The 18127-nt window shown below is 41.8% G+C and overlaps 1 protein-coding gene across 14 annotated transcripts in view; it reads left to right on the top strand.

Moving 5' to 3' along the window:
* Positions 1-18127, top strand: part of AOPEP (aminopeptidase O (putative)) — a 360558-nt gene that overhangs the window by 53780 nt on the left and 288651 nt on the right. For all 14 annotated transcript variants that reach the window (XR_016510539.1, XR_016510536.1, XR_016510537.1 and 11 more), the window contains exon 4: positions 948-1193. Coding sequence is in view for 10 of the 14 variants with exons in the window: in XM_090274018.1 (XP_090130144.1) it covers positions 948-1193 (246 nt within the window). In the remaining 4 variants the exon portion in view is untranslated. The remainder of the gene's footprint in view (positions 1-947; positions 1194-18127) is intronic.

Here is an 18127-nt window from a genome sequence, read left to right on the forward strand (position 1 = left end):
TGGGTAGATAAGTTCTTTTGAGGCCTATGAGTCAGATTCTAGGAATGCTTTTTCAGCTCCACCTTTGGTAGAATAACTGACAGTGATCAGATGGTGTGGGCTGGACTCTGATCTGTTTCCTTAAAAGGAAAGTGGATTGGGGAAAATATTGTATCAAAAGTACCTCTGAATTTCTTAACAGCACAACTTTTTTTTTTTTTTAAACTAATTGGAGAGAGGTGGATGGACAGAGACAGAGAAACATCAGTTTGTTGTTCCACTTATTTATGTATTCATTGGTTGCTTCTTGTATGTACCCCGATTGGGGATCAAACCTGCAATCTTGGTGTATCAGGTCAACACTAACCAACTGAGCTACCCCGTCAGGATTTTAACAGCACAAGAGCACCTAGAGTACTTTTCAGAAGAATGAATGGTGTTGTTTTGGAAAGTTGGAACCTGTATTGTCATTTGGTTCATTTTTCTCTTCCTGACTCCACATATTTTACTCTAGTAAATTCCAGAGTGGGACTTTTAATTTGGTTGTACCATCCCTTCCTTTCTGAGTTATGAACCATCCCTGAGTTGGAGAATATTTTTTCCATAGTGATATTTGAAAGCACAATTTTAGGGACAGAAATGTTTTTTTTGTTTTGATTGGGGGGGGGGGGTTGTTTTGTTGTGTTAAGTCATGGGGCTTTTTTTCCCATTTATCCTAAAACAAGACTTGACTATTTTCACTTAGCTTAGATGGAAACTACTCAGTCAATTCAACACGTCAATAAGTATTTCAACCTCCAGTTTTTCGCCACTGCATAGATACAGACAAGCAAAGCACCCAAATAACTTTTTGCTTGTGAACCTGTCTGATGCCCTGTTTCCTAGAAGTTGTCCATGTCTGTGAAAGTTCCTCACCTCCACAGCAAGTAGAATAAAAAGCGCATCTCTTTATTCTATGTTGTTCCCAGGTATGTTGGCTTTTGTGGCCACGTGGAATATCCCTGCCGCTTCCGGAGTGCTTCTGCCACCACGGAGGAGATCATTCCTCATCGGGTCTTTGCCCCAGGGTGCCTCAAAGGTGCCTGCCAAGAGACCCTCCTGCAGCTGCTCCCTCCTTGCCTCTCAGCAGCACACTCTGTCCTGGGAACACATCCCTTCTCCAGGCTGGATGTACTCATCGTTCCTGCCAACTTTCCCAGTCTGGGAATGGCCAGGTACATTGTTCCACTGTGATACTTAGAGAAAATATGCTTTGGGAATTCTTTGACTACTTCTTGCTTTTTCTGAGCTGTATCAGAGCTGTCATTGGATTACGATGGAAGGACCATGATTGCTTATGCTTGGACATCTCATTGCTGCCTTGAGGGACAGGTTGTGCATAGACTCTACCATGCATGAGCCTTTGGATGTCTTGGGTTCAATTCAGCTGCCTTAAAAATAAAATGACATTATTGCTGGGATTAAGAAGACATTGTGTCCCCAGAGTGATTGATGTATGTTGGATCGTGGCTGATCAGTGACTGGTTTAGGTTAGATGGTGGGAGCATAATGCTAATGATCCCAAGGTCATAGCTCTGGGCAGGGTGAACTACCTGGTTCCAGGGCCTTAGGCTGCTCACCTAATCGTAACCAGCTGTCTCATCTCATCCATTCTCACCATTGGTCACAAGGACGATGACTTGAGAGACCCTGTATTACAGAGACTGTAGATGAATCAGTGTGAATTCATCACCACTGCTAGAAAAACAGCTCAAAGCAGAGGGCTTCTTGGAGGTGAGGTGTGTATGTGGGGGGTTACTTAACTTGCTACTAATTTTTAATACACTAAATGCATTGTTCTTATTGTTGTCTCAGTTTTAGTTTCTATAGAAAATCAAGACCTGTGAGCTGAACCTTTCCCTATATATTATTTACACCTAAAATTCACTCATTATTGCCATTGTTCATTCAGTAAAGTGTAGCTAAGTCTCACTCGACATTTTTCTTGGTTATGTACTCAGGATTTTACTGGGTTATATTTCTGTTTGAAAATCTTAATTATTAACAGTGAATATGCTTGACTAAGGATGGGAAAAATAAGCTCATCAAAACATGTGACTTTAAGTTTTTCCCTATTAGTCAAGAAAATTCCTGTTGCCAATTAATTTCCATGCTTTTGAACAGCTGTCATTTGTGGTGTTTTCCCTGAAAACTGCACACATTCTTAGTAAAACACATGGGTAGAAAAGAACTGTCCAGAACATTTGCTTTTGATCTTTACTACATACATATACTTTTTAAAAGCTGGCTGGCTAGTCTTCATCCTTGAGGAGGTCTGAGAAAGTCATTTAGACTGAGTTTTATCCTATATTTATGAAGATAATGGGAATGTAGAAACTAGGATAATTATATATTTGGTTACATGCATCATATAATTGTCTGGGATGTCTATATATAGAATTTGTCTTAACAAGGGGGCTTCTTTGGTCCCTTTGAAGAGGCTGCTGGACTTAATTTAGGCAGAATTATTGGTGAAGAAAGGGTCGTTCATTAAATGGTTCTCATTTGTACACAGTTTTGAGGGGCCATATTTATTTGGTAGTTTTTAGCACTTTATGAGAATTGCAGTTTTTCAGGGCATGTTTGCTAACAGTTCCAAGTACTGACCCAAGGGAACCAAAGGCAGAGTATTTTTCACACAGAGGACCTTGTTTTCTATCGCTCCTCCCTGTCATCAGCCTGCCATTATGTAAAGCTTTTCTTTTCAAGTTTGCGTGCCCAAACAGGTAGGCTGTGTGTTTGCTGCTTTTTGAGATATTTAAAATGATTTAAACACGTTTAACTCTGTATTTTTAAAGCAATAAGCCTAAGTACCCTAAGGCTAAGTGGTACTGGGCACAAATGTAAAAAAATGTGATGGTGATAATTACTTAGCAGCAACAAGACTGCTTTTATACTTAAAAACAGGAGAACCATACATTCAAAATTTGTGGTTTATTGTCAAATATTTTTTTTTCCATTTCTTTCTTTCTTTTTTAGACTGTGGAAATAGTCTGCCCTGGCCTAGATATTTTCCTGAGCTTAGTCTGTATTTGAGCCATGGAGGGGGGATTGTGGTATCTTCCACTGCCAGTGAGGGGAGGGTTGGGGGAACACTCTGTTTTTCCTAGCTCTGACCTAAATTGATTCCACTTGTTTGGCAAGACTCTCTTGGGATCCCAGTACCTTGAGCCACATGTGACTGAGTGGGGTTTATGACTCAGTTGGCTCTCAGGGTCCTGCTGCCTTATTTATGGTCAAGGCTTTGCTTGGGGCTCTACAGAGCAAAGTTGGGACAAAAATGATAGTCTTTCAGGTTAACTTGGTGCCCTAAATAGGAACAGGAAATCCCAAGGCTAGTGGGAACCATCCGAAAAGACCGCCACACTGAAACTTGTCCTTGTTCTGTTTGTTCTTATGCACTAGACATCAAAGGATTTCTTGGTAAATTAAATGGTTGTTTCCTGAGTTCATGTTTTATAAGAATATATGCAAGATTATAAATTCCATACCTCTGAACTTCTTTAGTGATTAGGTCATGATCATAATGAGTACCATTTTAGCATTCTTTTCAGTAAATGACATTAAACATTCCCACATGAACTAAAATGGATAAATTATTAATAACCATTTAAAAGAGTTTTTTAAAAAATTGATGATATCTATAATGATTGCACTGTATTTTAAATATTAAGTATCATGGATTGTATGAATAATCTTAAAACTCTTTCTGTGAGTCTATTTTTGAGCCTGATTCTGATATTCAGTGAAGTGGGAAGAAAACATATTTGTACAACTTGAATGCATGAAAATGATAAATCACTTTAAAAGAAGGTAAATAATACACAAACTTCATTTTAGAGTTTGAATGCTTTTAAACCTAACAAGTAACTAGAACATTTATCAAAACTGCACTTAATGACCTATTAACAGTCCCCTCCAATCCTTTTCTGAATCACTGTTCCAGGAAATAGACGTTTTCATTCTATTCTAGTTCTGAGAAAAATCACCAGTTTGTCTTTAAAACTATCAAAAAACACTATCGGAAATTCCATTCCCAATCTTTTCTCCTTTAGTCAGTATGGGTTTTCTGTTTTGTTTCATTTTTGTCTTCCATGGTGGCTGAATATGCTAGATAAGGAGCTGCAGAATGTACATTTCTTGGGCTGTGTGTTACTATGAGGTGTATATGACGATCTGAATGCATGCTAAATGAATCTATAGTATGTAGAAAGCTCTTTTCATGTCGGTGTAATGTGTTCCACCATTTCCATCACATCTTGGTATTTTCTCAGGTGTCTCAGCTGGGGATTTACTAGGAAGCCTAATTTCCTAGGTATTAAGAAATACATGAAAGGAGCTCATCATCATGCTTACAGTCTTTGTTAAAATAATAATAATGTTAATGGAATAATATCCTGGAACCAGATTTATGACAGTCTTACCTCTGAATGTGTTTATGATAAATGCTTTGCTTCATCATTTGTCTTTCAGCAATTCACAATTACATGTCACGGGACATAATTAGGTTGGCAGAACTACCTTGCTGGTGTCCAAATGTATTCTTTTTTCCACACTTTTTCTATTTCATTTTCAAGAATCTCCTACAAATCATTTCAGAATGGTTTTATGTTGAGAGCTCTGAGTAAAAAAGCCATGTCTTCTATGGCTGTGCTTTACAGCTATACCTTCATATGTAGTTTCAGCCCCGGTCCCACTGGGGAAACTGGAAAAACAAACAAACAAATAATATGCCAGCAGTATGCTTCATGATAGGTCACACTTTCTGCTTTGACCTTTTCCCCCCGGTTTTGTAAGAGATTGTCTTAATCATCTGTTCATTTTTTATTTATTCATTCTTGCATAAATTTCTGTTGTGCAACATAATGTGTGCCAGGTAGGATTTAAGATGCTAAGTCTACAGTGGGGAATAAGATTGATGAGATCTTTCTCTGTCCTCATGGAACTTACTTTCTAGTCAAGGGACAAAATAGTATACATAAAAACACATAATTAAGATGTGTGCTATGAAGAAAATAAAACCAAGTAAGTAATAGAGTGACTTGGGAAAGGTAGCTTTGTTTGGGTGGCAAGGCAAAGGCTTCTTTAAAGAGTGACATTTGTAATGAAACTGGAGAATGGGAAGGAGCCAAGCCTTGTGACAGTCTGGTAGAAAAACAACCCAGGCAGAGAAAGTTCAAGTCCAAAGGCCCCAAGGTGGGAACCGTTGTAATGCGCTGGAGGAGCAGAAAGAAGCCCAGTATAATGAGAGGGCAGTGAGCTTTTAGAATGACTTTCCTTTACCCTCTCCTTACACTCGTTTTTGAAGCTGGGAGATCCAATGGTCCCTCAAAGCTTGGCGACCTGAGGCACCCAACACCAGTATGAGGGAGTATGAAGAGAGCCACTAAGAAATGATAGAGGTGAAGTGGAGATTGATGGTTCCAGGTAGTCAGGTGTTATAGGGAGAGAGGTCAAATCTTTCAGTTTTCTGGAGCCAGCAATGCCATACCATCTCATGATAGGCTGGTTAGAAACTAACTTAGCTTAGCTGCTGCTGTCCTTAAGCAAAATTCTCCATTGAAGGATTGTGGAGTGCCTGGTGCCTGGACTGGCAGCTCCCTTTGTGAGGAAGGGACCAATCTTGGATCAACATTTTCCTTTCCTCAGAGGCTACTAATTGACTCCTTGTAAGCTTTTTTGATATAGTAGGTCACAGAGAGGGAGGTTGTGTTTATATGTTTGCTCATCCTCACCCAGGGATATTTTGCATTGCTTTTAGAGAAAGAAACATCCATGTGAGAGAGAAGCATCTATTGGTGACCTCCTGTACACACCCAGACCAGAGATTGTATGTGCCCTGACTGGGAATCGAACCCTCAACCTTTTGGTTATGGAACAATGCTCCAACAAACTAAGCCAAAATGGCCAGGGCTGCTTGTTTTAATTTTTAAGTTTTTAAAAGACTGAACAAAAATAGGATTGATAAATAAAGAGCATAGAGAAATAATCACCAATTACTTAAATATCTTCAATGCACTTCACAGTAAAGAAAAACTATAAAGCTCCCTATTACACCTGGCTTATTCTTAAAAGGTTTGATTTGTGGTAAAAGGCTTCTGAATGCTTATAGTAGTTCCTGACTATTGCATGCACAGTTTTCTTAGGTATCTCAATTTGCAAATAAATGGTGTGCACGTACATGCCCAAGAATGAATGTAACCAACTCTCCTCCCCTCCTCCTGGGGTTAGACAGGGTGTTGTTCTGTTTATTCTTATCTCCTAGCCAATGTGTAATAGAATCAGCAACACATAACATGCCGGGACAAAGGCCCTCTTGTTTTCAGCCTTCTAATTGTGCTGCTTTTTGCCGGGAAGGAAGCAGTCATAAATTTCTGTCATTATCTTAAATAGCAAGGTTTCACAGCTTTGGGAATTTTTCTTTGTTTGTTCTTTGTTAGCTACTACTTGAATTTTTTGATGCCCTAAGCCAAGCCACCATACTTTTAAACAGTCCTTTAAATTTCAGGGGATGTGACCCCCTAGTTTCAAGACAGAGTGCAACTGTAGCGATTCTTTCCTTTGGGAATCTGATTTGAGCTGTAAATTAGTGCACCTTTCTGTTCACCAAGACTGCCAGCTCCTCTGCTCTTTGATGTGCTAAGGGTTTTGGGGTCGGTGTGGGTTTTTGTTTCTCTGAGATTGTTGTTTGTTTCCCAGACTAATACATTCTCAACTTCCTTTCTGCATGGATTATTTTAAAAAATATTTTGAAGGGCATCCCCTCCCCCCTGCCCCCCATTTTCTAGTATAACTCTCCTGTTTTGTTGAACAGGTGGGTGTGAATGATAGAAAGCAGCTCATACTATCCTTTTTTTTCCCTCCCTGTACAATTGTAATGCTTTGTTTACCAGCACTCCTGCCGTTGTTGTAGAGAAGAGCAAACAGAACTCCTGGTAAGTGGCATGGTCTGGAGGTGGCTTATGCCCCTCACATGCACCGCCTTTGTTGCTCTCTTTGTGTTCATTTCTCCATTTTGTTTCCTAGTTTTATTTTTCTTCTTGAGAATATTGTTTCTCTTTGTTTCCCTCCTATCTTAGAGAGGAGGGCTTTCCCCTCCTAATATATTCTGGTTATTTCATTTATCTTTCTTGAAGTAGGAACTGGTATTTATAAAGTAATGTTCTTTCAGAACTCTTGACAGGCCATGGCTGTGATTATTTGGTTAGTCTTGACAATATCCATTTGTACTGAGTGGGGAAGGTAATGAGAAGGTGTGTGTATGCTTCATTCTTTACGGTGCAGGTGCAGGAAGATAGATGAGGTCCCCAAGACACTTAGAGCTGGAAAGTGAGAGAGAGCAAGTCAAAGGGGTCTCATCTGGGATGGCTCACAGAGTCTGAGGTTCAGACTTAGGCAAACTTATCTGCAGCCCTCCCCGAGGTGTGTGTATGTTTGCTTCAGGGGCTGGCCATAGGAGCCGTAGTGTCATGGAGTTGACTTGAAGATTGGAGGTCACTGTGGGCTCATTTGAGACAGCCATAGAACACCAGAGCATGCCGGGACCAGGCTCTCTCTCTTCTGTTGGAACAACAGACAGAGTGAACTCATAGCTTTTGCCTCAGCCAGAATCATCTTCTTGCCATCACACAGCTGTGCTGCTTGTCAGATCCAGAAGTAGCATTTTATCATCATTACGCAATGATTCCTCACCCTCTGAAAGATTATGCTTAAGTGTTTTGTTTTCTTTGAACTATTCTCCACACACATAGACTGACAGTCCTACCTTCAGAGAAAACCGCTGGGGCCATCCTTCAAGGGAAATTGTCAGCCCTTTGAAAGTCCTTCCTGAAGCAATCATCCCTCTACCTACATATGTAATCTTCTCTCTCTCTGTTGATGTCATCATGGGCCCCTAATCTTTTCCAGCCCTTGAGCCTGAGATGGCCAGTTGGCACTACCTTTCCATTTTCCATTGCAAAGAAAACTCTTTATTTTTCCCCCTCCCACTTATTTCTCTACAGAGGCACCATTGCTGAATAGAGCATACATTCCCTAGGTGAAAAAGAACAATGCAATTCAATGTGTCAATTTGCTGAGTTGGAGTATTCCCAGTCTTGCTGGTTCTCGACTCCTCAGACCATTACAAATGGTTTGAGTGAGCAAATGCTACTGGCTTCTAGATGTATTATGTATGTCTGTGGGCATGGGGCTGTGTATGTATTTCTTTTAAGGCTGCACTCCTTTTGGGAGAGAACCCCAACTCCAGAAACAATGTTCAAGCTAGGCACAGCATATGAGTAGCTCTGCTTAGACAGAACATTTCCTCTGTCATATTGTAGCCCATATGCAGTGGGAACCCATCGGCATCTGAGCCAGAGGACTATTTTCATAAAGTAGATAAGACATTGTCGTGCTTACCCCACCCCTAGAATGTAATTGGAAGATTGTCCCAGTTACCCTTTTTAAAAAAGAAGTGCTCACTTTAAAAGGCCAAAGATGTGAGGACACACTCCTTTAAAAAATGAATTACTTGTTAAAAATTGATTACTTTGTGGGGTTTGTGGGTACAATGCGAAAGTGTACCCTAATTTAATCTGAGTGGAGCTCAGAGTAGAACATATTATATTTCTTGGTTAACTAACTACTCTGTTTATAGAGGTGACTGCTCAGAGTCTAGACATTGTTCCAGAAAGACAGAATTATCCCTGTCAGCTTGATGAAAATAACCACCTCCTCCTCTCCCCATGAAATGGAAATCTTAGAATTTCATTTCAGGAGAGTGTGAATGATACTTGGGTTTCCCAGCCAAGACTTGGAATGGGCAAAGAGGAGGGGGTGCCTCTTGGGACCCACCAGTGGGCCTTTGTTCCTCAGAAACCAGCTTGCTAAGTTGTAGGGACTATGGTTGGCAGAACCCAGTTTTTCAGTTGGTATCCTCTCCGAAGACCCAGAGAACCTACTTTGAGAATGAGTCAGCTACATTTTCTGGCTTTTATCAGACATGTGCAATTCCGAACATCCTGTTGAAAGTTGGTAGTTGGAAAGGGATGGATGGGGACAGCCAAGAATTCATTTGATAGACACCTATCAACTGACAGATGTGATAAATGATGATGATTCTGTGGCTACAAGGAAATATGCAAACTTTAGCCTAAATCTTTCTTTTTTTTTTTTTTAAATAATAGGTTCCAAGGAAGACTAGTTTTGTGGAATGTTAATAATGTGGGAAAGGAACTATGGGTTAATTAGCTTAGGAAATGAATGCATTAAACACAGTTAAAAGGCAATCTTTATTGGAGGGCTTCTAAGAAAGCCTTCAATGTCCTAGTTATTATCCTGACTTAATATCCTGGTATAGATGTGCATCTTAAAGACAGAACCAGAATATGCAGTATTGCCCCCAGATGCTGTGCCCAGGGACCCCCCGGGATCCCCTTTTGAGTGTGCACTTCATGGGACCATTGTGGTCCCCAGAAAACCATCTCCTCAAAACACACTTTGGGAAATGATTCTATTCAGAAATATCTTGGAGTTTATTGTCCACCTGGCTGTGGAATCCAGCTTTCATTCCGTCGGTGGGAATTAAAGACCTGCCACGTGTCAGCTCTGGGCAAGCGCCTCCCTTTATCTCAGCGAGGAAAGTGGGCTCGCCTCATGAGGTAAAGTGATTATTGTGGGAGACCCTACAGTTTTCTGATCACATGCCTTTTTCTAAATATCCCCCCTCAAATACTGGTATTTATTTGTAAGTTGTATACATTTAGTACAATGGTTATATATTAAGTACTCTATAAAATACACACAAAAATAGAAATTTTAAAGAATGAGAAAAAACAATTATAATAGAAGTCCTATCATTCCTGCCTGCACCCCAGTGATTTGGCTAGTGCCCTGGGATCCCTACACCCACCAGGGCTCCACCGCAGAGACTCTGATTCAGTGGGTTGGGGTAGGGTCTTGGCATCTGGAATGTTAACACATCTGCCCAGATGCGTGTTTGGGGGGCACTGTGCAGACATCCTGGGAAGCCTTCATAGACTCCGTACCCTGCTGTCTTCTCTCCATTGAGGACGTCAGACTGAGGAAAGGATGGTGGAGAAGCTCCTCGGTGATGCTCCCTGCTTGTCTGTTACTGTGAGAAACGTGTGTTCCTGAGCTGCTGGCCCAGTGACAGGCAAGGACCCCAGGCAGTCACTGGGCCTTCCAAGCCTGATTTATTTCTCTGTAAAGTAAGGGGCTGATTTAGAATCGCCTGCAGAATGTCGAAGAGCCCTCACATTCTTTGGTTTAATAGGGTTGCAGTTTTTATTTTGAACAAGGGTGGGGGTGATTCAATTTCATTCAGCAATTTACATATATATTTTTTCTTTTTGATGTTTGAGCTAGTTAGATCATAAGCCTGTGATTTTCTTGTACTCCTTGGGCACCTGAACAGCAGTAGGTGTTTAAACTTTAGGCCCTCAAGCAGAAGGTTCAGAAGCGGCCTCTCTTACCCCTCTTTAATTGCAAAATAGGCAGATCTCAAGTGTAAGGGCCCCTTCCTTTCCTAATAACCTCCTCTGTTCTATGTACCATCAGTGCAAAACAGCATTTCCAAATACCACATCAGGACAGCGTGCTCCACGGACAAAGGCCTCTTTCCTTCAGCCCAGCAATTTACCACTCAGACCCCCAGCCCTTTGCCCCATCAGAGTTAGTTTCCTTCCCCCACCCCTTGTTTTAGCCTCCAGAGATCTCCATTTGCAAGCTAATAAGTTGCACATACATGTGTGTTTGAACAGTTGTCAGGCTTGTCTGCTGCTCAAACTGGGCTTTGGTTTAAAACAAACAACAGAGAACACAGTGGGAGAGGGGGAAAGGATGAAGACATTTCAGTTGTACCTGCAGGTGGTGGTGTTCTGACCTTGACAGTCAGTTTTAAATGACCTGTCAAGCACCTTTGTGTGCTTCTGGGCTCACCCACCTGGAAGATATTATGTTCCCTAAGCTTTATGTACCCCAGCAGGCAGGCACCAGGTCCCTAGATTTTGTCCTCATTCATGGAGGGTTAATGCATTCATGGCAGGACTTGACTAAGAGGGGCCCAGCTACACTGTTTTCATTTCCTTCTTATTTCTGTTCTACCTTGGCCTAACTCTCTCGGCCCCCAGGACCTTCCCCACACTCCCTCAGATTCCCTCCACCCCCAAGTTGCCTTCTCTGGTCTCATCCACTCTTGCTTCAAACCTTTTCTTTCCTGCTTTGGTATCTCTTTGCAGAGCTGCAAGCAATCAGGAGATTGTGGGCCCCAGAGCAGAGAAGGGCACACTGCCTGTTAGGGGGCTCGGGCCTCAGTCCCCAGACCACCACAGGAAATCCAGCCCAGACAGCCTGCCAGCCTCTGGTACCCTGCACCATAGCCCTGTGCCTGTTCCGGTGACCAGCTCCTCTGGGTGGGGCAGAGCAGGGCGGCAGGGCAGGGCACCTGCTCAGCTCAACTACTTCTGGGAGCCCACTTAGGAAATGATCTGGGCCTGTCTGATATGGTCCAGGTCACCATGGTATCTGTTTGAATTTTATCAGTTTACACTTTTGAGTGTCTTCCCAGCCTTCCAAGGCCATAGAACCTGGTGCCCAGAAGTTGGAGTGAGGAGAGAATAGGTGGAAGGACCCCATTTGATTCAGGCTCATGCATATCAATGCTTGGATAGTTTCAAGTTATTTAAGGATGCAGATGATGTCTCCTTACCCAGGGAGTGCATCTTAGTTAGCTTCCATGTCTAAAGTCCCAATTTGTTGAAGGAAATCTGTACCATCTTTCTAAAAGTAGAGATGAGAGAGAGGGTACTTGTTCTCAAGACCAGATGGGCATCTTATCATTCTGCAATATTTCTTCCGAAGTCTGAAAGAAATAGGCCCAGATCTAGATATTTCCCTCTCTGATATTGCCACTACCAGCAACGTGTTTCAACATTACGTTGGCTCACAGAGGGGGTTGGAGGAGACATCTGCGCCTCGTCCTCTAGATAACTTCACCAAGGTCTGACTCAGGGTCTGAGAGGAAGCGCCTTCCCGGGCCACGACAGTTCATGATACTGTCCACTCCAGGGACACAGACCCTTTGCTCGTCATCCTGCTGCCCTACAGGCACGTCTGTATTGGAATCTTATTACTGAACTTTGGCACAAGTCCTTTCTTGGGATTTCCAAGTAGGAATGATGAGGAGAGGAGGCTGAGAGGTGTGTGGGATGAGAGTGACTGGACTGTTTCCAATCACTGGAGGAATTTGGTGTCAGAGAAGGTAAGAGAAGCAGAAATGTAGGTGAGAAATGGCATGCACCTGTGCGCCCCTGCCCTTCCCATCCATCTGTGGGCCTTCAAATTAAGGCTTTGTTTGGTCCAAGCTGGTTGAGTTGGGTTTCTGTCATTTATAACACAGGACCCTACTTCTTTTTTGGTTTCACTAAGAAAAAGCACCATTAGACTTCAGGGTTAGAAAAAGGAGTCAGTGTCTTTGAGCAATTCTGGAGCCTTTCCTTTCCAGCCTTCCAAGTTTTTAATGACAATGCTACCTAACTTTGACTCTCTGTAGCTTGAGAAATGTCCATATATATTTTTTCTCTCATTTAATCTTCACAAACAAGCTGCCTGTCCTTCTTTCTATGGCCCAGCTGTCATAGGCTCGACCAGTAGCATTTTTTCTGGACCAGCCCTGTCACGGCTCCACCAGTTTGTCTGAGACCTGGAGTCCCTGCTATTCAGAGAGGCCTTCCGGCCCCTCCCATGATTTCTCATCCACTAGGCAGGCACTGCTGCTTTCTGCTCAGCAGAGTAGTTCATCTTGTGGGGTTATGAGTCCCAGCAGGTGCTGACAGCCAGGATCAGGGCTGAGGCTTCTGTGACTCTTGGCCTCTGAGACATGGGGCAAGTGGATCATAATGATTGTTTGTTTGCTTGAGCTGACCAGTAGAAACCTGTAGACCCACGCATAAGTTGTGAGTTGTGAGCTAAGCAAGGGCAAGCCCCAGGCAACCAACTGCACTTGATATTTTTTAATTTCATTTATTTCTCGTTTGGTTAGTCTTTTGACCAACCACACTGTTACTGCATGCTGCCTCAGCCTTCTGCCCCTCAGGATGCCATGTGAAGTAGGTGATGGAAAGAGAACACAGACTGGAGTCAGAAAGACCAGGTGCCAGTCCAGCTGTACCATGTACTGCCGTGAACCCCTGTCCTATTCATTTGTAAAACCCTGGGACTACCCACTCACCTCCAGGACTCTGGTGTGCCTTAGATAAGATCGCATGTAAGGTGCCTGATACATAGTAGGTGCTCAGTAAATATTCCTCCTTTGCTTCAGTAGGCTTGCAGAAATTTGGTGGTGGTGTGGGACAAAAAAGCCATAAGATATGTTGCTCATTCATTGTGAATCATAAATCTTAAGGTCCCTACTAAACCAGAATGCCCATGATTCTCTGAAATAGAAGTTCCAGGGAGAAAATAAAAATAAGTGTGATAAGTTACCATGGGAGTATAAAAACAGGAAAAGTTTGTTACAGAGTGGAGTCCAGATCACTCAAATTATACACATGGAATTTCTCAATTCACTAAAGGAGCATTTTAGAGCAGTACCTATATTCTTGTTAGGTTTTTCTTTAAGGATGTAGCTTAACCTTTAGTAGTTTACATGTTAATTTTTTCTCCTTCCCCCACCAACCAAAAAAAGAGTTGAAGAAGGCAGCAGAATAAAATCACTGAGCAGTCTGGGTTTAGGTCAAATGCACTTTTTAGTTTCTTTTCCACATCTAATAACAAATGAAAAAAAAACCATCTTCCAGGGATTTGGGATCTTGCCTGGACTCAACTAGACTGTCCGAGCTCCCCTGGGGCTTTGGGCCCACCAGTTGGACAAAGCTCTGTGATCTTGATCTCTTTTCCTATCATTTTTGATTCAGAAAATGAGTTCTGTCTCTCCCAAAGCAGCTGTCTCTGGTCTGTTCTCTGGGCTCTCAGATCCATTTTCTGACCTGTGTTTGAAAGGACTGCATGACTGCGTGATGCAAATATCCGAAAGAAACCCACAGTCACCACGCCTGCTGCTTCTAAATGCAGCCAGAGTCTCCGTGTCAGAAGGAAGACCAGGACAGAGAAGATGAGAAGAGCGCTGGGACAGGAGGGGTTACCTCTTGAGCTGCCCTCCTTTCAATGCCAGCCCAGATTACCAACCCTGCTGGGCTGCCTTCCCAAGTCTGCACTCCCAGAAGCATACAATCCGTGCCTGTGTTGGTTGAGATAACCCTTTAGGCCGGAATAGGAATGGTTTAAGACACTTTTGCAAAAGAATGAACCTTAAAAGGCATTTGAATAGTAAGTTTCTTTAGCGGAATTGTTTTCTATCTTTGTTTCCCATCTCTGTTCCCACTTACCCCAGTCCCCTCATTCCTTAGGTATTTATATTAGCTTCCTGTATAACCTCCTTTGTTTCTTCATGTGGATGTGATATGAAATAGTCAATAAAACTATATAGACTATCACCCTCCACCCCTTTCTTTTCTTCTACTAAAGAATACCAAGCACTCACCCTGTCTACATTGTGCTTTTATTGCTTAATGTTATAGCCTGGATTTCTTTTCTATTATTAGGCTGTAGAGAATTTCCTCATCTTTTTATTAATTGCATGGTATTCAATGCTATGGGTGTGACCAGTTTATTTTTCCAAAATATGGATCTTTGAGTTTTTCTCAGCATTTTACACTTATAAACAAGGCATTGAGCAGTTGGTTTATTTTAGAGTGAGTAAATGGACAGATTCTGAAAATATACCTTCATGCTGTGGGAAGTACGGATGTGCCTGCATCTTCTTTACCCCTCATGTGTGCTATGACTAGAAGTCCTACCGCATGAAATTTCTCTTTGGGGATATTTCCAAAGCACTTTTGTGTGGTTCACTGAGACTTGGAGGAACCTACGTATAGTTAAAGCAGGGATGGAAATAAGAATTAGTCTCTCACCCCAGAGCTAACATGTCATTGTAAAGCTCTTGCTTGTTTAGGCTCCAGTCCTCATTTAACAAGCTGAATGGAAGCCTTGATGATCCTCTTTCCAGCGGTTTTGAAATGGTCTTGTTCTTCAGATTCTGTTCGTTTTAACAGCTGTAAAGTTATGGCCATCCTATTCTCAGTAACTTTGGAAGTTTAAAGAAAGCATATTAAAAAATGAACCCACATATATGAAAGTTTTAAATAGTATTAAGAAATGCCACTTATTTTTCTGGTAAAGAAAACTAGAAATTATTTATACAATTTCAGCTGTTGGTTTTATTTGTTTGGGTTGCACCCTGGTGTTGAGTGAACAGTACAAGCTGGTGAGGGGACCTACAGCTGGGCTTCCAGGAGTAGAACACTGACATCAGAGACTCAGATGTGGGCAGGCGAGAGTCTGCTGAGCCCAGGCCAAAGGCCAGCAACCACTCTTACAAAATAAGCTGTGTAGGTTTCAAGTCAGAAAATTGGAAGGCAGGAAAGGGAAAATATCCTTTAACCACGCTGAGAAAAAAATGAAGGGGAAGGCTAATGCTGTCTTCTTTTTTAAATAGGAGGATGTTGGGAAGACAGATTTTTGATGGTTTTGATCTTCAGACTTGGGCAGAAGGTGAAGCGTGATCTGAATACAGAAAAAGTGGAATAACATGCCAGAAAGGGAAGTGGAAAGTAGTGGGCTATGGAAACAACCTAATGTGTCGGAATTTCCAGGCCCCTCAAGGAATTGGTTGAATTGTGACAGAGTTGTTGAAACAGTTTTTAAAACTCAGTTGAATGTCCATATGCCACCCTTCCATGATTCTAGAGCATATTACCTAAAACTCAAATTTAAATAGTAGGCAGAGCCTAGGCTGCTACCCCATTATAGTTTCATGTTGGCCAGAATAATCCAGTATTTTCCGATGACATAAATGAGAGGCAAGAATGGACAAACATGTTCTTTACCAGCATGGCAAATTATTTTTTTAATCTCTAAAGGGCAACCATTTTAGTGGATATAAAATTAATTTAAGACATAGGCCCTTACACTGTGTGTGCAAACACACACACACACACACACACACACACACAAGCATTCTTCTTATTGACCTCCCTGGTAGTTATTTCCTATAGACACACACAGAATAATACAATGATCTCCACCCTGGTTTGTCAGGTCTGTCATCACTTGGAACAAAGAAAACAGTCATAGAAGGGCTAAGAGGCTCGGGGTTTGCAGGGAGAGGATCTGCTGGCCATTTATGTCACCTCCCCCACTTGGCAGGACCCTTGGACCTCTTTAAGGATGTGATGATCTTGTTAGAAGCTGAAGCAGCAACTGGAGAGTCATTTTTCTTGTGCTTTCAAATGGATGCCTGACCTGACGGGAAATAGGCTCATGCTTGTCTGGTATCTAAGGCCAATAAAAATGACTCTTCATAAAAAGAAAATGATAACAGGTCCTTTTTTATAACTAACCTGTGCTACTCATGCTGCAACAAAACACCTTCCCTCATGGCCTCACTCTAGCAGCAGACTAGCTGGTCACCCCATGAATAATGAGCTGTTTTATTGCAGCTGACTAGCTGGTCACCCGTGCTGAATAAGGGGGAGCTTTATTGCTTATTTGCTTTGCTAGCAAACCTTCAAGCTTATGCTTTTCTGGGTTAAAAAATCCGAACAGTTTTGAGTTTCTTCTTATAGTTTCTACTTCCTTTCCTTGAATCATCTCAGTTGCTTTATTCTGGATTCCCTAATTTTCTTCACTGCACAGAAGTTGAAAAATCCAAATGTAGGCACAGGAAGCTGCAAAGGTGTCTCCACGGTGAATTCAGGATTCATTTATGGAGCTTTTAACCCTGGGCCCAGTGTTGTGCTGAGGACATTTCGTGTGATGTCCCATTTAAGCCTTACAACCTGTACATGATAGAGGCTATTATCACTGGCATTTTGTAGATGAGGAAACTGAGAAAAGAATGGTTCTGTGTCTTGCCTGTCTCCAAGTGACACAGCTGGAAAGTCAACCCCAGTCTCTGACTGGAGCCTGTAGTCTGAACCACTTCTCCCCGGTGCCATGATTTCATTCACCAACCCTAGAATCTTACATTAGCTGACGACTGTGCTGGGCAGCTGACTGGATTTCCACTCAGAGATCATTATAGCTCCATTTTACTACTTTATTAACATATGGCTAGTCAGTCCTTACTTGAGAGTGGTCTGCATGTGTTCCTGGAAACTCATTTTATTTAACCATGTTTCCAAATTCTTTGATTCTCATTAAATTCTCATTCATCCCTTCAAGAGGTTGTTAACCCCACTTAGCTTGATTCCCCTAATGAGCCCTGCAGGGAGTCTCAGGTGTCCAGTGCCCTCCCTGATGTAATCCCCCACACTTACCCTGGCCCTCTCCTGGGTTTCCATGGCAGACAGAATGGAAGAAGGTATAGAATAAGCAACAGTTCAATGGCAGTTAATTTTTAGGTACTATCTATTCAAATTTAGGGAATTCACCTGAATTTCACAATAACTTAAGAAGGGAAATCTAACTTGTATTTTGATTCAAGGCCAGGGCTATTGTGTACTCACTGCTCTCATTGAGAATCTGGGGCACTTCCAAGATGTCAGTTTGTGGAAGCCTTGCCTTTGGAATGAAAAAACACCATCTATGAAAAATATTTACATGTCGTTGAATTATATCACAACCAGTATACAACACAGTGCCGGGCATGTAAATGACAATCAGTACTATTTCTAACATGACTGAAAGAATGTAGGAATAGCAATGGTGATGAAATTCATTTTCCTTTTTGATAAAGATATCTAGTATGATCTCCACTAGACACCAGTTAATAATAATAATAATAATAATAATAACTGTAAAATAATAACCATTACTGTTATCCTTGAAATTAAAGTTCTCATAACACATTTTTAAGAATAACAACAACAAAAACTCAATGTACAGAATCTCATCAGTTCCCTAAAAAGAGGATTTCAAGAGTCTTCAGTCCTTTAGCTTTCTTCTCCTTTTCTCATTTCTTGTCCAATGGTGTTAAAAGCAGCCAAAGATGGTCTCCCATGTATCTATCACTTGTTATTACATCCATCATTACAAATATAGCTTGATG

The sequence above is a fragment of the Furipterus horrens genome, unplaced genomic scaffold (assembly GCF_987537825.1).
Source record: "Furipterus horrens unplaced genomic scaffold, mFurHor1.1.pri manual_scaffold_4, whole genome shotgun sequence".
Taxonomy (NCBI): domain Eukaryota; kingdom Metazoa; phylum Chordata; class Mammalia; order Chiroptera; family Furipteridae; genus Furipterus; species Furipterus horrens.